Source organism: Poecilia mexicana, unplaced genomic scaffold (assembly GCF_051168715.1).
Source record: "Poecilia mexicana isolate PSO_F unplaced genomic scaffold, ASM5116871v1 scaffold_17, whole genome shotgun sequence".
NCBI lineage: Eukaryota > Metazoa > Chordata > Actinopteri > Cyprinodontiformes > Poeciliidae > Poecilia > Poecilia mexicana.
In genome coordinates this window covers 26893995-26917898 of record NW_028263386.1, presented here as the reverse complement: position 1 = coordinate 26917898, position 23904 = coordinate 26893995, and the positions used below count along the sequence as shown (strand labels likewise).

General features: G+C 39.1%; 2 protein-coding genes across 2 annotated transcripts in view; both read right to left on the bottom strand.

The window, feature by feature from the left end:
* pkn2a (protein kinase N2a) overlaps positions 1–1365 on the bottom strand; it is a 41243-nt gene extending 39878 nt beyond the window's left edge. The window contains exon 1 of the mRNA XM_015005960.2: positions 907–1365. Within this exon, the coding sequence (XP_014861446.1) occupies positions 907–927 (21 nt within the window). The 5' untranslated portion in view covers positions 928–1365. The remainder of the gene's footprint in view (positions 1–906) is intronic.
* Positions 1366–4758: 3393 nt separating this feature from the next.
* hs2st1a (heparan sulfate 2-O-sulfotransferase 1a) overlaps positions 4759–23904 on the bottom strand; it is a 43755-nt gene continuing 24609 nt past the window's right edge. Inside the window, exons 2-7 of the mRNA XM_015007375.2 lie at positions 14365–14615; positions 14113–14198; positions 12827–12965; positions 12542–12639; positions 9753–9910; positions 4759–8112 (exon numbers count right to left, since the gene is read on the bottom strand). Coding sequence (XP_014862861.1) covers positions 7889–8112; positions 9753–9910; positions 12542–12639; positions 12827–12965; positions 14113–14198; positions 14365–14615 — 956 coding nt within the window. The 3' untranslated portion in view covers positions 4759–7888. The remainder of the gene's footprint in view (positions 8113–9752; positions 9911–12541; positions 12640–12826; positions 12966–14112; positions 14199–14364; positions 14616–23904) is intronic.

Below are 23904 nucleotides of genomic sequence, written 5' to 3'. Positions count from 1 at the left end.
AACTTTTTGCTAATAGTAACAAAATCATAACACCAGTAACAAATATGCCTTGTTTCACTTTTAACGTGATTCAATGTAAACTGAAGAATAATAATAACCCTAGAAGCTCGGATTTTAAAATGCTATCTAGATATTTTGAATGTTTTAAACTTAAGTTATTTTCTTGCCATACAGGTTCACCTACAACGTGTTTATTTAAGACCACCGAACTGTAATACCAAACTTGGGACGTCTGCTTCTGGGGCTGACGTCACTCAAATGAAACCACATTAACCGCGGTTCTGAGTATTGATACTCAACAAGAAGACACTCCGTTTGCACCGTTTAAAACCGTGAGGCATTTTTTTCCTGTTAAACTAGAGTTTTCCTGACGACAGTGGTACAGCTGGCTACAAGTTTAACCAGTTTAAAAAGTTTCTGACCAGTTCTTCACTAAACATAACCGCTGTCTACATTACATTACGTTTACTCCATCCATATAGCTGATATCTGCAAACAATACAAGACGGGAACTCCTCACTAGAGTTTAGAGAAGAGTCGTTAACTGTAAGGTTATATCAGAACCAAACGTTAACTATAATTTATTTGGAGATAAAGCAGCGCTACGTTTAATGTGTTTTCACGTGAGCTGCATAAATTTAACACGAAAACGTTCACAAAACAAAATAACCTGCTTAAATGTTGAATATTACATGATAACTTAGTTTGGATAATTGTTTCCCAGGCCTCAATCCATGGAAAGCTCCAAGACAGTCCTCTGGGATCAGTCGGCGGCCTTGTAGCTCAACAGAACTCTACGGAACCACGAAGGACCTGCTTTTATGAAATAAAACTCTTTGCTAACTTATTAATGCATCTCTCGGCGGGGTTTGCGCACTTTTCGCAACAGTTGTCAACTTTTCCTACCTGCACGGAATCAGCAGCCATCTTGGATTCGCCTTTGAATCAAATCCTACGGGGAGAGCGGAGAGGGGCGGTGGGACTCCAAAAACAGGACTTGTTTTAAGTTTCCCTCTCTGGCGACAGAAAGACGGGATTATTTTGGCCAAACCATCGCTCTTCTGGGTAACACGGGGCTTCCCATGCCGTCTTCGCACTTCTTTGACGCGGCCTCACCGTCCCGATAGAGTCCCAGAGGGTGGACTGGCGCTCAGATGTAAAAAAAAAAAAAAAAAAAAAAGCTACGGCAGAAATCTGTCCCACTGTAGCTGGAGAAGGAGAGGCGGTGGTTAGAATGGAAGCGTCCGCCCAGAGGAGCCGTAGTGCTGCGGCAGAGGCTCCCACTGCTGGACTGCTCTGCCCGGACAGTGACGCACGTGATCCACAACTTCCAGCGCACGAGCCTTACCTACTTGCGCTAACCTGCCACCAACCTGAGGAAAACACCAACATGGAAGTTATGAGTAATGAGGTGCTTCAAACTTTCTGACATTAGATTAAATTCTGCTAAACAGTGGAAAGAATAGTCTCATAATAATACTCATAATTTCATCATGAGATAAAAAGCAATAATGAGGATAAAACTAAGATTTGTTATTGAATAAAACTGGATAAATGATAACTTCAGGAAAAAAAGTTTAACCCCTAAAATAAAACTGAAGCCTACACCAAAGTTAAGAGCAAAAAAACCTACTGGTTTGACAAATATTTATTAAAGTAGGGAGTTAAGCCGGTCAGAGGCATAAGCAATCTTTGTGCCTGTGTGACAAGTTTGATTTTTCACCTGGGAGTGAAAAATGTAGGCAAAGTTACATTAATAGCATTACAATTTAAAGTTAATTTATTAGTTTCTCCTTGTGAACACATTTCATGGACAACAAAGCTGCTCGTACAGAAATCAGTAAGAGGCATTTTCCACAGCGGCTTAAATTTTGTTTTTTCAACTTGTGGTAAGCAACAGAAAATTAAATCACTCTGAGGTTATTCCTATTTATTCATAAAAGCTGATGCTTTTGTAGCCAAAGAAAATGTGATGGGTGGGGTTCCTGATATCTCAGTATGTTACATGCTAAACAAAAAAATAAAAAAATGGTTTGATTTTGACAACTGATGCAACACTAATTACAGATGATAGAGTGTGGTCTGTTTCTGTTGTAAAATAGCCAACAGTTTTGCTGATGCACAGTTTTATGGATTTCTGGATGAAAAACAAACCACTCGACCAAGCTTCTTCAGAATTTACAGTACTTCCTGTTGTTCTGCGGTAGCTGCTAGTTTAGAAGAAGATCAACATCATCTGGGTTGATCCCACAAATTTATATCATTTGTATATTCCAAATTGGAAACTGTTGCGAATTGCACTTAAAACTAAGAATAAATAAAAAATTTAGTATTTTCAAAACTACACATACATTGTGGTGTGGACAATAGTTTTTCATGTTTTGTCACATTTCAATCACAAACTTTGTGACATTTTATAAGGATCTTATGTGAGACCAACACAAATTAGAGTAGCGTGAACTGAAAGGAAACTAATACATGGTTATCAAAGTTGTTTTTTTTTTTTTTTTACAAATAAAAATCTAGAAATTGTGATATTTATTTGTATTTAATCCCTCCTTTCTCTGATAATATCAAATATAGCCGCCTTCAGAAGACAACCATTTAGTGAATAGAGTGCACCAACGTGTAATTTAACCGTAGTCTAAATACAGCTTTTCTATGAAGACCTCACTGGTTTGTTGTAGAACATATTGGAGAACATGACATGAACACCAACAGCAGCATGAAGACCCAGGAGAACAACAGGCAGGTCAGAAAGACACAAAGATATAGATGTTAAAAGCACAGGTAGGTTCTAAAATAATATCCACCGCTTTGAGTAGCTGACAAATTAATAATGATGCAGTTATTATGGGAATAATGAAAAACATCCAACACCTGAAGGTAACATATTTGATTGTGTTATGAAAAGGCACTATGTTCCTGAAAAATATATAACACTGCCCTTATAAGTTTATTAGAAATAAAAATCTGTAGTGTGACCTGTTAGAGGATGCGGAAAACTGGAGCTATATATTTAGGCTCAGAGCCAAATCCTCAGCATCCTGTCTGACAGAGATTTTCATTTCCAATAAAATAACAGAAAATCATCCATTCTTCCAATTCACAACTATGTGGACTGTTTCTTTTTTCTTGTTCTATCTCTTAAAACCAGATTAAAAAGTCATCATAGTTGATGGTTGTCAATGGACATCATTGAAAAACTTTGAGGGGTGTAAATACCTGAGCTCTGCAAAAGCAGCAAATCATAAAATTGTTCCTCATATCCATAATATTTGACTGAGCTTCACTTGGCACCAAACGGGTCATAAAATGTACATATTTATTGCAAATTTATGTAATTTAAAGAAAATAAATGTGTTGTACTTGCTGTTGGGTGGGTCATGCTCTGAAAAGCATTCAGTCTGTGTAATAAATTAAAAGCAATGTCACTCTGGATTAATTTAAAAGCCTCATCTATTGCAGCCAGTTTGTAACTTCATACCAATCCCTAGTAATAAATCTTACAATAAATAGCTGACTGTAATTGAAGCTTCTCCAGAGAAGAAGTGGAGAAAGTGCATTGTTTTTGTTTATTTGGGTCAAAGGGTCAAAACGGGGATGCCGTAACAAGAGAGCGATCTGAGATTATGGGGATGAGTCCAATAGCTGATGATGTCTGTTCAGGGATTATCTGAGAGCAACGAAGAGAACCTCTGACCAGCAGCAGCAGCAGAGGCTCGTATAAACTTCTCCTGACCTGAGCTGACTCCTCTCACGTGAACATGGGTCAAATTTAGAGTCCGCCATTCATGATGGATCAGCTACAGCTTCTCTGTGGGGGAATATTCTGCATGTACATAGCGGCAGACCTAACCAGAGTATGAAACATGTAGAAAATAATCATGTTGAAGACAAAAATCTAAGAATTTATCCATGACTCTTAAAAACAAACAACAGTGGTGCAGTGGCTCCAGTTTGGGGGTGACTGGAGCAGTGGCTAAAACAGATCCCAGGAACAACATCAGACATCTCAGTCCAGAAATGTGCAGTTCTAGGCACAGCCAAGATACTGGAGGAACCCTCAAGCTCCCAGGGCTCTAGTAGAGGACCCGAGCTCAGAGGATGAAAGAGAGATCACCCGCGGAGGGTGAGAAGGGAATTTAATTTATATATATATATATATATATATATTTATTTATTTATTATTTGGCTAGAAAATAATCTAGCCAAATTAAAAAAATTTTACTATGGTTTATGAGCACACAATACAGACATGGCAAATAAGTACTCAAGTTTGTTTTTTTTCTATCACTGGTTTCTGATGAGAAAATTCATTAGAATTCAGATTCTGATCTTTCATCTGATGAAATAAAAGGACAAAATCTGAATCTTTAAACTATCCTCCTTCCCATGTGTAATATTCATTCTTCTATACTTACCCAGACTTGATATCAAATTCTGTACTTTTGAAGATTGCAGGGACCCTTCTACAGATCTGAAGAGCTCTCAAACAACTGAAGTGGAAATAACAAGTAATAAGTACACACACACACACACCCCCACACACACACACACACACACACACACACACACACACGCACACACACACACACACGAGCTGGCATGGCAGCTTGTTATCTCTGAAGGACATGAGTCTTGTATTGGATCAGCCACCCTAGTGGCTTTCTATCTATCTAATCCCGGCTATGTAGAAACTGGCGCTGGAGCACAGACATTTGCATGGAATAAGAAAATAATTAAAACAACACAGAATCTCATGAAAGTCTTTTGTGTATTTTTTTTTTTTTTTGTCAGAACCAAATTAAAAACACACGACAGCCAGTGTTGTATTTCTGTCCCTTCACACAACGCTGCAAAGCAATGAGAACCGGAGAAAAGGCACACAAAACCGAATGGATTCTACAGCTGATCAGTCCGCAGTCCTTTAAGTACATAATGTGGCATTATGTGTCCATAATGTGACACGAGCTAAACTCACAGATAAACATGTTATCCTCTTTGTGTGGCTAGTTTATTCTAAAAACGATCGGGTCTATGCAGTGCTAATCAGCTGAGCATCGGAGTGAGATTAAAAATCTGCTGGTAATCTGTATATAATGTTTGTTGCCTTGGTAACATAATCTCCTATAGTAAACATTTTTGAAGATGGCATGGTGAAACAAGCTTTTCTGGTTAAAAGACACCTTTCATTACAAAGGTCCTGCTTTGTTTCCAGCTTCCAGTGGAAATGACATTTCTCTGCTGTAGTTCTCTACAAATTCAGGCAAAAATAACATAGAAAATACAACTAAAGAGAGTAAATGTTGTTTTACTTTGCAGCAGCAAAAAATAAAATACAGGTATGACACAAAATAATTAATTCACGATTTGGCTTATAGAGGTCTAAATTCATCATTCAATCTAAAAAAGTCATCAAATAATTGCTCCAATCAGGGCCGGCCCAAAGTTATATGGGGCCTTAAGCAGAACTTGATTTGGGGCCCATCCTCCTACTCAGAATATCAGCACCAGTAACAGCAGTTTGATCCAGACATGGTGAAATTTGGGAGAAGGGGCAGGGCAAACTAAAGCTCAAACACATAGAAAAGGTGAAAGTTGTGGCATCAGATTGTAATTCCATAATTTATTCCTCAAAATTGAGTGATTCCATAATTCATTGTTCTGCTTGATTAAAAAAAATCAATTTAATAACAATATATTTTTTTCTAATGCTTAATGTAATTTTTTCTGCTTTATTTTATTTATTTATTTTGCTGATGATTAACCTATGATTATAGGGTCCATATTTTTATGCCAGGAGATGTTTCTACAATGAAATAGATTGATAACAAAAAAAGTTTACATCAAGTTCCTGCCAAGCTGTAGGAGAAAAAAAGGAAAAAAAGAAAAAAGAACAAAAAGAAAGAAGCAAATTTTTAGTCACTTTAAATTTCAGCCACATCACAAACAAAATGTTGGCTGAGGGGTGATCCTAGAGAAGAAATGCTCAAAATTATATATAATCATAAGTTACTTTAGAGATGCACAGAGAAATTGGCTGGTGACCAATTGGTGGTCAGAAACCTTGAAATCTGAAAGATTCCACTGACAGCAACGTTCTTCAGTGCTGAAGGGAAGAAGTGTGGAGGGAAGAAGACTCAAAATTTAGCTTTTTTCACAGAAGCATTGAGATGTTTTGAAATGGAGGAAGCACAAAAGAGAGCAAGCGGCTTTTTAAAAACAGAAAAACTATCTCCTGCCAGCCGGTCATTCAGACTGCCGCAACACAGAGCCAGACCTCAATGGGTGCTGATGGTTTCACTGGTACCGTGCTTGTCGTATCTTATTTTTCTGTTTAAATTATTTGTTATATTGTGTGCAGCACTTTGACCAACAGCAGTTGTTCTTAAATATAAATCAATCTTAATTTGATTTGATGCTGGCAAATATTTCCAATAGGAATAGGCAATTCCCTAATTGATAAGAACAAATAATGATTAACTATTGTCATGTAAGGTGATATCATGCACTAATCGTTTGCAAACCTAACAAAGCAAAGCATTCCACTGTTGCTCCAGAAAAGCATCAATACAGATCAAAACATTTGAGAAGATGATTGTGTTGTGCTGCAGTTTCACAAATAATGTACTGAATACACACCGACACTCCTTTTTAACCTAGTAAAGCTAACTAAGCTAACCATGCTGATGGCTAACAAAACACAGCCAAAAGAATTCAAATCCCTCCGTAATCCCTTTTGTCTTTGTTTGTGGCTGACAAAATCCTGCTTTACAGCGACTTCTTTCTCTGTCTCACACACACACAGTGTGATATCACCTCTGCTCTGAACATAAATAATTAGCGACCTTTCCAGTCTTTTTTATATGCAAACTAATTTGAACGCTGTTAAAAAAAAAGTAGTTCTAAGTAGTTCATAAAGAAAATCAGACCAAAATTGGTACTTGCAGGTCAAAACAATTTACAAAAATTGCTGATGAGGCTCAGCGGTAAAGTGTGACCCAGGTATGGAGGCCTTAGTTCGATGACCTTTGCTGCATGTCTTCCCTCTCTCGTAACATTCTTTCCTGTCTGACAACTCCTAAATAAAGGCCACTAGAGCCAACAAAATCTTAAAAAAAAAAAAAAATAAAATAAAATTGTTGATCGTGAATCTGCCCCAGACCGTTGATCGGTGCATCTCTACAAGTTATACAACCCACTGTGCGAGAACGAATTGGATTGAAATGTTTAGAGAAATTGTAACGTTCTGACACACTCCAGTAACATTAAGTGTAAAAGCATCCTTCATTTACAAGAGTCACACATCAAGTAAAGTATAAAACACACACACCTGGCCCAGTAAATAGTCCAATAAAACAAACAAAATAAACCCAGACAAATGTTCTTTAGGTTTAAGAAAGTATTCAGCTTTTTACTGTTACTGTCTCTTTAAGTTAGTCACTGTGGTGAGGCATGTAGATGTCATCTCACTGTGGAAAATGTCAGTCCTCACATATGAACAATAAATCATAGTAAAGAGCTAAAATACAACCAAACACAATCAAACAGTACAGAGCCAGTGATTCCCCCCCCCCCCTCAGGTTAAGTGAAGAGCCAGGTCCAAACCGGATCCACGGTCCAGTCAGGGCTCCTCTGATTTTGTTTGGAAGGAAAACAGAGTGGAGAAGCTGCAGAGGATAACCTGCTGATGAAATACAAGCTCCCCAACCAGCCAGCCGAGCCAGAGACAGACCCGTCACATAGCAGAGCCACGTTAAGTCCTCCATTACAAATCCAGCAAATCAATGGCTTGCTAGATTTTCTCTCCGCTTCCGTTTCCTCAGAATGAGTCAGCTTAAAACACACAGGAGACTCTAAAACCGCTCTTCTGAGAGTCCCCTCTTCAGTTTTTGGGATAGATTTTCTCATAGAAGAAATTTTGAGCCAGCATGTAGAGTTCCCCATCCTTTTCTCTGACAGCGTGGGCTCTGACGAACTGGAACTGCTCCAGCGCAAACTCATAGAAGTCGTTCTCCATCTTCCAGATGGCCGACTGCTGCAGCTTGGCGATGGATTCCTTAGTGGGTGGCTTTTTCTCACTGGTCCTCCTCAAGTGGGATTTCTTTCCTTTAAGACGAGAAGATACAAGTTAGGTGTCTGTTTTTTTTTTTTGCTGTGTTTTTAGTTAGTTTGCCTTTCCCCACTAAACCAGGAGTGGTGCGCTCAGAGTGATGTGTTAGAAGGTTTAAAAAGTTCCGTTTATTTTTTAGCAACTTTTTCCACATGTTTGCTGTGTTTCGTTTACAGTTTGTGAGGCTTTTTTCTAACCAAGAAGGAAAAGAATTGTGGAAATAAAAGTCACTGTGTTGACAGATTCTCAGTTTTGGGTAGATGGTCATGCCGTTCTCTGTCAATTTCACAAGTTAGGATATTATTTTCTAACCTATCCACCATTAAAACCTCTGATTTACCTGATTTATCTCTATTGTCTGAGAAATGACTAAATTACTCAAATTACACACAGCGGGACTCAGTTTCTAACAAGTTAAATTCTGAAGGCATATCACAGTAAAAGGGGTCTGAATAAACTGTAATTTAAAGAATGTTGAGTAATTAATGTGGTAAATTATTAAACATTTTCCTTCCACTTCAACATTAAATACATTACCTGGCCACAAAAAGGCAACACACTAATAACTGGTCAGAACACATTTAGCTGTGGAATATATCAGGAAAAAAAACAGTTATTGATGGAATCAAATGGTGATTCAGTAAATATTGATCCCAAAGGGAAATTAAATGTTGTTGTAACTCATATTGATTCAAATTCTTCAAAGAGTTACTGTAAATGGTGATGACTGTGGGCAAGAAAGATCTCCTGTAGCTGCCTGTATAACAGTGAATATGAAGAAGCCTCTGACTGAAATTGTTTTTAAAAACTATCTCACAAAGATTGTCAGGGTTGTCCATAATTTTCTTGAATTTATGTAAAATCTTTCTTTGCATCATCATCATCATCATCATCATCATCATCATCATCATCATCATCATCTCCTCCACAGACGTCAACGGAACAGAACCAGCCAACTTCACCAGGTGAGGTGGGTTACTACGGTTACGGAGTTGTTGGGTGAAAGTACAACTCTGGAAAAAAATTTCAGAGCTCACTGCACTGAACCCCATTGAAAACTTCCTGGTTATTCCACCAAATATTAATTAATGTCTGAACTCTTCTCGAGTTAAAACATTAACATTGTTGTTTCTGAATGAATATTAACTTGTTTTCTTTGCATCTTTTTCATTATTTTGATCATTTTTCATTTTTTCATTTAAAACTAAATTTTTGCTTGGAATTTCAGAGACATTTTGTCAGTAGCTCATAGAACAAAAGAACACTTCGTTTTACTCAGACATATACCTATAAAAAGTAAAATCAGAGAATTTTGAGTGGTCTCTTAATTTTTTCCAGAGTATTTTATATACTCATATTTTTTGGGGGGGAGCCAGGAGAGGGAAGACTTATGCCATTGGAGGAAGGTGACATCATAATGTATGTAGAAATGCTCTCTGGAATGAGTTAGGAGTTTCTCCCGCTGCATCTTAAGAATCTGTCCTTTTGAAGTCTGGCTATTTGATTAAATATTTAAGATTGGGATTTTTTCCCTCCAGTTAGAGTAAAAAAAAAAAAAAGCTATGATAGTTGTTTATTCCAGCAAAAGGGGTAGAGACGATACCAGGATTTAACGACAGAGTAAAACTTGCGCTACCCGTTTTGTACAGCTCTGTGGCTCCTCTGAAGAACCGTGGCAACGCAGCCTCCAGCATCATCACAAAGTCCTCCAGCTCCTCGGTGACTCCCACCAGCATGTACTCATTCACCAGGTTGTATTTGGCCTGCTCCAGCGCCCACTGGCTGCCCACATTCCTGCACACATCAAGTTTTGTTTGGGTTGACAGGGAGAAAAGCAAGATAAGACCATTTCTGTTCCGTTTGTTGCTCACACAACTATAAAAATAAAAATATGCGGTTATAGGAGCAGGGATGGAGGGGAGGGATGACGCTGCGGATAGGAACATATCAGGAGTGAGACGCCACCAACACATGCGTCGAGAGAGATGAAGCTAAGAGTGTGTTGTGAGCCCAGAGGACAAAATGGAGGCTGAGGAAAAAAACAGCTGCTTTTCAGACGTTTCTTAGTTTGTTTTAGCTTTCCATCCTGTTCTGTAGAGAAGAAAGTAAAATGTGTCAGAGAGTCAGAGCAGGAATAAAAGCAATGCCAAAGGTGAGATGGTTACATAAATAGAGAGATGAGGTCAAAGGTGAAAGTACTGAAAGATCCTGGGAGGATAAAGCTGATAAAGCTGCTGCTTAGAAACTATTTTACAAGTTAAATAACAAAACGATAGAGAAAAAAAAAATATGTACAAAACATTTATGTTGTCCTTTTTAAAGCAAGGCTGCAGAAAAAAAACAGAAATGTAAAATAAGTGGAAAAATTAGGAAGCATCTTATAGTAGCTGGTAAAAATGTTCAAAGATCGATGTTTATTCTTAAATTAGACAATGGTAATGTGGTAATTGGTAATTTTATTCATTAAATAAAACAACCAAAATGTTTTATGATTGTGAAAAAAAGACTAAACACTGGTCTTACTAAAATATTTATATTACTTAATTTTTATCTGCATCGTTAAAATTTGCATTATTATCCATATGTCTATACAGCTGAAATCAGAATAATCAAATAAAAATTACATACACACACACACACACACACACACACACACGCACACACACACCCACACACACACGCACACCCTTTTCCTAACCCTAACCATCACATACCTAACCCTAACCAAAACTCAATTCATACCTTAGCCCTAACTCTGACCCCTGACCCAAAAACAGGGTTTCCCCTCGTGGGGACCAGGCTCCGGTCCCCACGAGGAGCAATTGGTCCCCACAACGTAGTATATGTCAGGAAAATAGTCCCCACAAGGTATTACAAAGAAGCACGCACGCACGCACGCACGCACGCACGCACGCACGCACGCACGCACGCACGCACGCACGCACACACACACACACACACACACACACTGTCTGAAGTTAAAACAGACCACAAACTTCTCTCACCTTAGATCAGTCAAAATGACCAAACATTTCTATTTGCTAAATGTTGGAAAACTTATTGAGAAGATTTTTACACATTTTTTTTGTAACTTTCTTTGAATTTAGAAGTTTACATCAGTTAAGTCATACAGTTTAAATCCCTGATGCTGACCAAATGCATGTAAACTTTGGAATTCGAAGAAAGTTACAAAAGTTCTCAATAAAAGTTTTCTAACATTTAGAAAATATAAATAATTTTGGTACTTCTGACTTACCTAAAACAAGGGAGGTTTGGTCTGATTTCACTTCAGACAGGGAGAAAAAAAATGCGCGTGTATTTTTATTTGCTGTATGTAAACTTCTAGTTTCAGCTGGATGTGTTTATTTCTTGAGCACAGTTTTGGTTCCATCCCAAATAAATACACTGCTGACTACAAAAAGCATTATACAGAATTCACATCAAATAAAGTAACATTCACAGTCCACTGGAGTAAAGGAAAATGTCAGCGTATGCCACAGGGTAGAATGTGGAGATTGTTTTGTCGAGTGTGGCTGCTTTCAGGATGTATTCACCAACTATTACTATTTGACATCGGTCAACAAAAATGACATCATGACATACATTTTGCTTTTTTCTCCTATAACAGTTTTCAGTGCTACCCAGACATATTCAGTAATCCATACTTCTAAGCTCAAATTGCAGGATTCTTTTCTCCAGTTCGTTTTATAAAAAATCTGGACATTTCACTATAAAAATATTCACTTCAAACTGCTCATTTGTAGGAGACACAAATAAAGAAGTAGCATAATTAAGTGCTGAAACTGTTTTCATTTATTTATTTTTCCATTTTCAGTATAGTATTTTTTCATTGTTGTTGATGGACATGGAGGTCCACGACTCTCTTTTGATTTTCCATGTTGTCACACAAAGAAACAGAAAGTTTGAGTAGTTCCCTTGAACTACTACATCCTAGTGTTCGTTCAGTTAACTTATCCTAATATGTGAACTTCATAAAAACTCTTAAAGGGGCAGTACTCCACCAGGTGTTTGCTAATTGCTGCTGGCTAGTCTGAAGGAGCTGAGGTTGGAGATGCAGGGGCAAAACTCCAGGTATGATTAGGGAATAACATTATAAAATGATGTAAAGTCCAAAAAAGTTGACTTTACATAATATGTCCTTTAATGTTTCAACATTTTACAATTAGCGATAAAGTTGGTAATCCTAACTAACCAAAGACAGGACGCCTTTATTCTGATTTAATGTCAGACAGTGAGGAGAAAAAGCTGGTCGTTTTCACAGTGTACAGCTGAATATCTGGTTTCAGCTGTACTAGCCTCAGGTTGAGTTTAGTCTAAGAGTTATTAATGTCCAGTGTTTCCACTGAACGATAAACAGAATGTTTGCTGTCAAAGAGGAATAAAGAGTGAAACTGGAACTCTTACCAGCATTCAGAATAGTGACCGCAGAAAAAGGGGATCTGGAGCCAGAGTTTCTCAGGAGCACAGTCCGATCCGCCGGCTGACACGCACTCATCAAACGTCTGAAACAAATACGCGCAAAACACATCAGGGGACAAAGCAGTGCATCTTTTTGACCCTTTCTTAATTATCTATGTCCAAACATGCATTCAGAGCATCATCTGACATCAATATGACTCAGCAGAAAAGTGGAACAGAGAGGAAGCAGGCTTCAGAGGGGAATGTTGGCATGTTTTTTTTTTTTTTTACCTTCTTGTCTCCTTGTTTCCTGCGCCTCAGGCCGGGTCTGTAGTCGTCCCCGAACCGCAGGAAGTAATAATAAGACACCAGCCTCTCGATGGGGTCTCTAATCAGGTTAATGTAGATGGGCTTCCTCTTCACTCCAAACCTGAGGAGGATTCACTGAGTCAAGCAACTGGAAGAAGCTCGAGAGTAAAACCAATTTTACCATGGGGAACAAGAAATGTAAAATTTGAAGTACAGATGCACCGATCCCATGTTAATGTCTGTATCGGTCCAGATATTGAAAAAAATTCTATATGGGGTATTGTGACGCTGTGCCCAATAAATAAAGACAGATCTATTCAGTCTATTTCTATGCTTCATACTCAGAGCAACGTCATGCTTTATTATTTAATTTAAATGTTTAGAATTCCTAATTGCACTTTCTGAACCATTTGTTGGAGTTTATTTTACATGTCTGACCAACCTAGTCAATCTGTTGTTTTTGTCAATTTCAGTTTCTTTATTATTTATTTCACACTGGCTGTTCTACTCCTAACTGCACTGACTGAATTAAATGAGAGTAGTTTTGTTTTACATGTTTGTCCAAACTTGTGAAGCTAGCTCAGGTGTGTGAAGCCACAGCTGAACCAGAAACAGCTAAAGATTGGACTGTTTGCTCAGTGGTCCAAAGTCCATTTTATTTTTAAATGGAAATAAAGTTTGCATTTTATTTAGAAATGAAGATTCCAGAGTCTGAAGGAAACGTGGAGAGGCTCAGAGTCCATGTTGCTTTCAGTCCAGTGTGAATATTCCATAATCAGTTATATTTTGGGTCACCATGTCATTTCCTGGTTCTGGTCCTCTGGGTTTTCTTAACTTCACAGTCAACGCAGTCGTTTAGCAGGACATTTTAGAGAACTTCATGCTTCCTTCTGCTGACAAGCTTTCTGGGGACGCAGGTTTCATTTTCCAACAAGATTTGGAACGTGTCTGCTTTACCAAAATCCAGCATGAACATGTCCTAATCTCTGATTGGTGAATCCAGCCGGGCATTGTCAAGTAAACACATGTCTTTGTGTGTAATGAGTTTATATCTGATTATTTACTTTCACTCTTTAAACTGAACTATTGCAACAACATTTTCATGATATTCCAAATTAATGGGACGAGCATGCCCCCATTCACAGTTTGAAGCTTGGATCCCTAAGTGACCACTAGGGGGAGTAAAAGACCCAAACGGTCAGCAGGTTGGATTTCCTAGTATATAATCAGCCTGCCATCATAAACATGAACAGAAATGATTTCTTTACTTGGTAAAATCCAGGAAGGAGACGTGTCCGTGGTAAAACGCAGGCTTCATTTCCCTCCATTCAGTCACGTTCTTTACAAACCGCACCTGAACACACCAGAAAATGCTGATTACGCCAGAGCCTGTCTGTCTGTCACACTGTATTAAACCAGAGTCTGTCTGTCTGTCTGTCTGTCACACTGTATTAAACCAGAGTCTGTCTGTCTGTCTGTCTGTCACTCTGTATTAAACCAGAGTCTGCCTGTCTGTCTACCTGGTCCTGTATGGACATGACGGGGTTGTTTTTGGTGGTGTTGATGTGCAGCACATGGTAGTGGTTCTTCCCGCACAGGTCGTAGGCAATGTTGGTGAAGGAGGTGCTGGCGGTCTTGGGCACGCGGTTGTAGATGATGACCAAGTCGTCCTCGCTGTTGGTCAGTGCGGCCGCCGCCTCGCGCTCCCTCAGGCCGTCCTGCGTGTGCCGCTGCTCGATCTCCCGCACCTCGTGCCGGGCGATGGCTCGCTCTGCGGGAAAAACAGGGCCGCCGTTTGTAAAGTTACACAGTGAAAAAATTAACATCAATAATTCGGTTTATTTAGCCTGTCGGAAAGAAAATGAATGTGCTTATTAATTTTTCAATGTCATATTTTCCACCATTTTATTCATACATTTAAAGTTCCGAACTAAATATTTTGTTTTCAAATTAAATATTTAGTCCCAGGCTAAATTGTTAAGTCTAAGCTAAATGTTTAGTTTTCAAACTAGCTCCAAATTACTTTAAATTAAATTAAAGTAAATTTTACTAACTGAAAATTTTGTTACAAACTATTTAGTTTAAAAAATATATTAAATATTTATTTTCCAAACTAAATATTCAGAAAGCTAGCTAAATATTTAGGTTTCTAACAAAAAATTAAATTAGTGAGCAGCGGATTACAGAGGTCACAAAACCCAGCTTATGTTTTGATATGCAACATCAAGTGGTAGAACAAAAACCTTTTCTTGGACCTAAATATTTAGTTGACAAGTTAAGTACTTAGTTCGGAAAATAAATATTTAGTTTGAAAATTAAATGTTTACTTTGGAAAAATACATATTTATATATTGAAGATACATATTTATCTTTCGAACTAAATATTTAAATGGGAAGTTAAATATTTAATCTGCAAACTAAATATTTAGCTCCAAATTAAATATTTAGTTTAGAATTCTGGCCTTGAAAAATGAACAGCCATTTCTCAAATGGGTGCTCACTTCAAATCCATCCATTGTTGTGCAGTAAAACAAATTATTGCTGTTAATTTTTCCAATGTTAATTTTACCAACGGCAGTAAGAGCCAAAATACCCCAAAGTCACTGTTGATAAAAGAGAAGCAGCCAGGTCTTGCTGATTGGAAACCATTGATCGGCTGATCATCAGAAAGCAGGATGGCCTCTGTAAAAGCTAATGTGGAGACAGTTTGTGGATATATTAATCAGGCTAGTGACAAAATCATGTGGCGAAGGAAAGCATTGATCTAAAAAAAGATTATAAGGCCATAAAAAAAACCCCCACAAGTTTTATTTAAGGTCTCAGAGTGTAAAGTTCATAACGGAGGAAAAATGGCCAGAAGAAAGCCCCCCTGGAAGAAACAAAGAAACAAACAAAAAAAACTCAACCTATAATGCCCGCTGGGCTGGATTGATGGAACCAACGTTTGACTAGAATACGGAGAACCACATGTGGATTAAACCCAAATTCAGGACACCAGAACAAACAGGAAGGATAATGTGGGCTTGTTTTGAGCTGCAGCATCATGAAAAGAAATATCACTTATAAATCCCAAAGTTTTCTAGAGTCAGATGGGAGGCCATCCCGCTGATTCTGAACCAGGCCATGCAGCAGAACAGTGAACCCAAACAGCAGAACGAAAGGGAAAGCAAAGAGGTACGATGTTACAAAGATCCAGTTAAAGCCTGAAACTAGGCTGAGCTGAAAAGCTTTGGATACGACACATATGCATATACAATTGTCTAACAAACCAAAGTGGTGGACATTTACAGGAACTACTGCTGCTGACGCTGGCTCTACAAACTGAAAGGTGTACTTTGGTCCTGAGACGCTGCTTAGATTTAGCTGGATTGTTCCCAGGGAGGACAAGACTGCACCTTCGGAGACACATAAAGACACTTACAAAGTCAGCCTTTTATCACAAGAAGAACATGTCCAAGACTAAAGGACTAATGTCCCAACAAAATCTAGAGAAACTCATCCACGTGTTTGTCTTTTGTCGCATTTTGTCTGCATGTTGCAGTCTTCAAAGGTCTGCCTAAAAATAAAAATAAAAAATCAATCAGACAGCTGCAGCTGATCCAGACTGTATGAGCTACAAATCTAAGCTTAAGTTTAAATCTGATCCACTCACTGATGCAGCACTCAGTGACTGTGATCAATAACACAGCTCTGAGAGAGACTAGAGCCGTAACTTCATTAAAAATGGATTTTCATTTAATTCGGCATCGTCCCTGTCCGTGCGTAGCAAAGCTAAAACTTGTGCCGTGCGTTGCAAGTGGAATGAAAAATGTCGTCAACGGGATTATTAGTTAATCTTTCTACAAACAACTTGTTTAATCCTTATGTACCGCATCCCAGTAATTATGTAGATGGCTCTGTGATCAGTCACATAAACAAACAATCCAATATTTGGATTTATAGTGATGTAAAAGGACGAGACGATGCAAAAAGCATTCTTGTCTCTTGGACTTTCCAGTTTTTTCTTCTCACATTGCAGCCATAAACTTGCTCGAGTTTTATTGCATTTTTATAATGCAGTCCAGCAGAACGTAGTGCAGAACTCTGAGGTGAAAGGTCATATGGTGTTTAAAATGGACTCTAAATAAAGTCCAGTGCGAGAAATGACTTATAAAAGTGACCTCATTAGGTATTATAGCCCACCTCCGAATAATCTGGGCTTAATTCAACTGTTCTGTGACGTTCTAAGAGGTTTTGGCAAACAAACAGCATCATGAAGACCAAGCTAAATAACATCCCAAGCATTAAACATTATCAGCAGTAAATAGAATATGTTGGCAGGACATCCATTAGCCACTATTGGAAAAAAAAAACATAGAAAGGCCGGTGTAATGTGTACCAGAACTCATCCATGGGACAAAAGCAATCATATTGAAGAAGATACTAGAAGAAATTAACCTTATTGACTCACATGCAAAACGTTTTGCGGCACATGGAACTGATACTGCACATCACCCTGAACACACAGATCAAAAGTGAGCCGTTGTGCTGTAGGGGTTGCTGTTCTTCAGCAGGGGTTGGGACGTTTGCCAGAGTTCATGACAAGATGGATGGAGCTACATACAGGGAAATCCAGGAAGACAATCTGTTAGGAGCAACAAAAAGACTTGAGACTGAGGCGGCAGTTCAAAAGCCGGGAACTCATTTTCATTTTCCGGCGTGATCCTTTGAGGATCATGAATGTCCTCAAAGGGCCCATTGTGGCAGAATGCACTGATAAAGCTACCTATTAAAAACTGTTAAAATATCAACAAATAGTTTTCTATGCATTCAATCATTATTCTCCATGTTGAATGATACTGAACATCTTTTCACACTGATGTAATTTGGTGGTCTACGGATAAAAGTGTCTTAAAAAATTAAGCACACAAGTCTTATTTTGAAGGTTCTGTTCATGTGAGGGCCACATTAAACTTATTCCAGGCCGGATTCAGCCCCCAGCCCTTAAGTTTGACGCATGTATTAGGATATGAGTTTTACTGACAAATAAGATTTTCCTAAAATAAAAAACTTTTTCCTCTTTTATTAATCGTGCTACAGCTTTTTTAAATTTTTTTATTTCAATCCCCAAACCACAAACTGATAAAACTATAGAAAAGGGCAAAACATAAAAAAAATCCAGGATATTTGGGAAATTCATTTACTATAAACAATTCAATACTTTGCTTGCTTCATGAAAATCTTCAATATACAACATACTAAATATTAATTAACAGATAAAAGTTTTAAAACATGTAGTAAGAAATTTATTTTTCCACTGTCGATTAAAAGAATAATAATTGTGGCCCTTGGGCATTCTTATTTTGGTGATTTTGGACCACTGGCCTAATCAAAGTCCAAAATTAAAACCAACTGAGACTTGGAAACTGATTTTATTCCTTCTAATTCAACTTGAGCTAATTTGCAAAGAGTAAGTCAAATCTGTATCATTTAGATTCACTAGAGACAAACCCTACATAACTGTAACTGCAGTGCCAGGCGGTTCTAACAGGTTTTGAGTCAGGAGGGTTGAAAACAAACCCACAGCACACTTTTTAGAACTTTATTTGTACAATGGCCTGTCAACGACACAATGCAAAGCTCTACATGCTCGTCCAGGAAGAGTGAAAGCTGCAAATCAGTGACTCGGTACAGTGCCAATTTAATTAATAAACTAAACTTGACTGAGCATGATGGTTTTTTTTTATGTGCCTTGAGATGTTTGTTGCGAATTGCCTCGGTATTAATAACCCAAATTAACACTAATAAGTGTTAGAGGTGCAGCCCTGAAGCTGACAGGTTTAAGGGCAGGAGGATGGCAGTTAGATGTAAAGATTACAGTTATTTGATAGCTAACTGGACGTTTACAGGACATCAATGCCCCTTAAATAAGGAGTGCAGAGGTTTTACTGGGGTTATTGCCTCCCAAACACTATGTGAGACTGCAGAGGAGCCAGACTCCGGTGCCTCGGTGTGAATAGACGCAACACAAAGAAGGCCTGGCCTTTGACGCCCTCCGGCTTTTCTTTGCCAAAATTTGCTTCCAGATTGACGGCCGTTGACAAAGACAACGAACGCTCCCGCAGGAAGGATGTAGGGAGAGGAAGTTTGTGTGAGTGTGTGAAGAGAGAAGGCAGCAACACCAGAGCGCCTAATACCCGTGGGAGCTCCAAATGGAGTGCTGATTTGAAGCAGTGCCTTGCGCAAGGGGCACAGGCCTGTCCTGGACAGGCCTGCATAGTTTTACGAATAAAATTTTATTTGGGGTTCCACTTTTTTCCTCATTGTGAGTATATGTACATGAAGTGCCCTCCTGAGCTACACGGCTCCATGCAGCTGTTTACGAGGCGGGATCGGGTTTCACTTCCACTCGCTTGTGTCCGCTGGACATCGGGCACAGTGGAGTGGAGACGGGCCAGCTGCTGGTGATGGACGAAGGGTTCATCAGCATGCACAACAACTAGATTGAGACATGTGTTCACGTGACGACGGAGGGTTCGCCTCGGCCAACATCAACAGCAGTAACAGTTGCTATGTTGGAACCTTATCGCCTCAGATCAAATGACATCTTTGGAATATTTCGATCCGGAACAGAGAGGGTACACAGAGTACCGCAGAACCAGCGGTCCGTGACAATACAAGTCATCAACGTCACACGCTTCAGAGTGGCACAGAGTAGCAGGTGCTTGAAGGAACGCAGTCTACTTTCCTCTTCTCCACATCCTGTAAACATTTCCCGCCTTTAGCCATACGAGGGGAATTAGCAAACGCTTAGGTTATTCCAACATGTACCATGTAAATCCATGCAGTGATTTAAATGGTAAATCACTGCATTTATGGGAATTGTACATTATGGGAATGTACAATTCCCATAATGTACATTTAAAAATCACTCTAGTAAACAATGAGACACCTAATTCAGAGTATCGTGGTCATATTTTAAAAATCTTCTTCTGATCTATTTCATATTCAAACAGTAAATGAAGACGCACTCATTGGGTGGCTGGTGACTGGAATCAGATGATTTTTAGCTCCGGTGGCCTTGACCAGACAGACAAACTGAAAAATCTGATCCTTTTTTCAGATCAGTAAAGGCTATGTCAATTGTGGTAACAACACTCTTCAGTGTGGATGTTGTTACTGAGTGAAGACTCCAGGTTTGCTATTTTCAGTATTACTAAGGTGCTAATAATTTAAGTCAGAGGAAGAAGACAGCTGTAACAACCTTTTTGTTTTCTGTCTTTAAACATGCAAGACTTGGACATGATGTTAGCATAATGCTAACAGCACCAACTCTGGTCTAGGTTGTAATCATTTTGTCTTTGCTTTGCAACTGAAGGGAATATAGAAAACATTTTATATATGATCACACGACTATATCTTAAGCCTCAAAGATATAATGGAATTTGCTAAACTAAGAATTATCAGGTCCAAGTTTTGTTCAGTGTTTTCTTGTTTAGTGACACTAGTTTAAAATATGACAAAGCTAATAGCTCTCTGGGAACATTTAGTGCAAATGTACCACTTTACGCCTTTCAAGCTGTGTTTTCTTCTGGTTGTTTTTTTTTAATCCATTGAACACATTCTACATCTTTGCTACAGCCTGCTCCAAAAAAATCCTGTAGTCTTGGCTCTTATCCCAGACCCTTTACCCTGTAATGAAGAGAAAGTGTCTAAACCCAATCTAAATCCTCTCTTCTGAAACACTGAGCACAATATACACAAACCATGTTGTCTGTAGGATATATTTAGGGGTAGCTTATGTTTTTCTTCCCACGAAGGTTTGGTTGCCAAGGCTTTTAATTTTTCCAATGTATTTTAATCCCAGAAAACTGCTCAGCTGCTTCCATCCAGTGCTACTATATACAAGACAACAACAGCATGGCTTACTGATATAAAGTAAACTGGTGGCACAGTTGTCAAATGCCTTTGTGCAGCAGAATAACAATTCTGTCTTGCCTGGAACAAAACTTATGCTGTCAGAGTTTCATTTCACCACTGTAGCCATTTTTTATTTTTATTTTTGCAGGTTACTGCAGGTGCTGGCTTGTTAAGTCTCCAAGATGCAGCTCTCAGACAACATTTCTTCTGACTTCCTGCTCCTCACTCATGATTTATGAGCTCATATTACTGCTAGTGACTCAGGATAAGTTCAAGCCATTCTTCCAGGGTGGCCATTGATTGACATCTCAGTTACCTTGTTCTTCCATTTTTACATAGTTCTCAGTGGATGAAGATAACTTTAGGCAAAAATACTGAACTTTGTCATAAAGCAATAAACAAAAACATAATTTAGTAAGTGCATATTTGCCCAACCCAAACATTCTCCCTAGCCCTACTAAGGAGCTCCATATACTGGGTTTAGATTCCTATAAGGCCAGTCGGTCTTCAGAAGTTTAGTAAATATGCCAGAAATTGTTATAAATAGGACAAACACACACAGACACACACACACACACGCACACAGGTTTGTATTTCCAGGTGTGTATGAAGAACACATTTCCTACAAGGAGTTGTTGCTGCTGCCGTGTGGACGACATGAAACCGCACGGAAGAGATACGGCGCGCACCAAACATCACGTTTAAAACCGTCCTTCTGTAAGAAGGACTGAGAAAACACGAGGGCTGCCGTGTTGCTGACTGAAATCCACTGACCATGTGAAAGGAGCCCTGAAAGCGCTCGTTAACCACACAGGTTCTGCCAAATTTCTAACAACCAACAAGCAAGCGGAGAGAAGTTCTACTTTGGCTTTGTGGTGGGTGCCCCATTCATCGCCAGACTGAACACACTTGGCAAAGGCCCCCATATCAAAGAGTGCCACACACACACACACACACACACACACACACACACACACACACACACACACACACACACACACACACACACACACACACACACACACACACGGAGCTAAGCTCAGAGCTCCCCTCTGAGGTCATTTAATTAGGGAACAAAAGTGTGAATTACTATGGCCACACAGCGGGGCTCCTTTCTTTCCACATTTCCCTCAGCTCCCCTCCCCTCTAGCCGTTGCCATGCATTAAAAGCTAATTATGAACCGTGCAGCCTACACGGGTCTTAAAAACTGTGACAACTACAAGCCTATTACTCCCGGTCCCGTTCCAAGTGAGAGGCGGGCGGAAGACAGAGGGGCTGGTAGTTGAAACATATTTACTGAAGCAATTTCACGCTGATTAGACGTTGGAATTTCAAATCATCATTCACATTCGCAGCTTGATCTCCGAAATGGGACAGGCCGTCATGTATTATTGCTCCCACGCCAGATCTGATGGGATAATAAAAGAGAGGGAAAGAAGGAGAGAGAGAAGATGATCCTTTCTCCAAGCGGCTCATAAATCCATCATCACTCCCATCCACCAGTTCTCCTCTTCTCCCTTCTCCCCTCCGGAGAGGCTTAGCCTCAACGAACCGAGGCCTGGAGCTGGGCGGGTAATAGAGATTGGCAATGAGGGGCAGACTGAGGTGTACGGCTTGTGTGGTTCTGCTTGGACGCCGCCGGATTGCAAAATCAATGGAGGATGGCAGGAAGGAGATCTAGCTCGCACTTGTGGTAAAAATCTTTTTCTAAAAAAAAATATGGAGTTTTCATCCCCCACACCTCTGGGTGTAGCTTGCTAGTTTTGCTTTGCCAGGTTTCCAGAACGGGTGGGGTGGGAGGGCAATTATGTCACCACTGCAGCGTTCACACACACTTCGGAAAGTCTTAATTATTCTAATTTAGTCTTTGGATGCATTTAGCTTAGGGTGGATTAGCAGCGGAGTTAAGAAAGGAGGGTTAGGGTTAGGGTTAGAGGAGATGCAGGTCAGCATAAACTGAGCAAAACACGACGAGGAGAGGGGAACGTGTGTGAGAGGAATCAGGTTTTAAAACACTGCTGGCAGAGAAACGGGGCTAAATGCTTCTGCTTCCAGATTTCATTAAGAATTGAGAAGGGTGCCGCCTTTCCTTAAAAGGTTTAAACCAGAAAATAGTTCTATGCAAACATATATTCATTATTTATACGTAATCAGGAAATGAACGTAGCTCGAAAAAGAGTGGGAAGAAGAAGAGCTTACTTACTCCCACTCCCTATTCAAACATTAATTGCACGGCGACGTCACAAAGCTGCCTGCATGTAATGAATATCTGCAAAAATGACTTAGTACTTCTGCTTGAATCTCAAACCGGAAGAAAAAAAATTGTCTGCTCCTAAAATAGCTCTATAAGCAAATTGTATCACTCTTTTAAAAACAACCAAAGCTGCCTAAGCTGCTGTTAATTTCACATCTTCATCATTTCACACATTTTCAGTTTAGTCCGTTCATATCTACATTTTCTTTTATTCAATAAAAAAAATTATATTCCAAGTGACTTTTTATGTACTTTCCAGATTTCTTTATTTTACTGCCTACGTTTATCGACAGCAGATGACTTTAAATAATTGCAGAATTCTTGTAATCTTAGGTTCACATGGAAAAGCCTATTTTTAGATGTCCCAGACTGGGACGTGGTGGCTAATATGAAACACATAATTGAAAATCTATTAAAGTCTCAATCAATAAAGCAATATCTAGCTCAGTCAATAGATACAGTTCTGTTGATACCTAGGTCAATCAATAATTACCTGGCTCAATCAATCGATACCTACCTTGACAGACAGATGGATAGAAACACAGAAACACAAAGAAAACACAGAAACAATTCACATGGGATAATTGGAGTAAATGGTTCTCAAGATAGGCTATAAAAGGAAGTGGAATCAAACGCAGATTTAATTATAGGTCACAGACAGTCCCTTTTTAGTCCACACCACCCAGAAGGACTGCATTGAAGATCCTCATAAAAACTGCTGTGACACAATACGTCCTGAGTGAAAAGTGCTCTTTATAAAGCTTTGTAATGCTTTTAAATGGACGTGCGGGTTTTAAAAGAGGAAGCAAAAAATGAGATTGACAGAAAAAGTGTGAATAACATCAACTGGAGGGCATCGCTGTTAAGGTCAAAAGCCTGATTTTCATCTATAATCCCCCATAGATT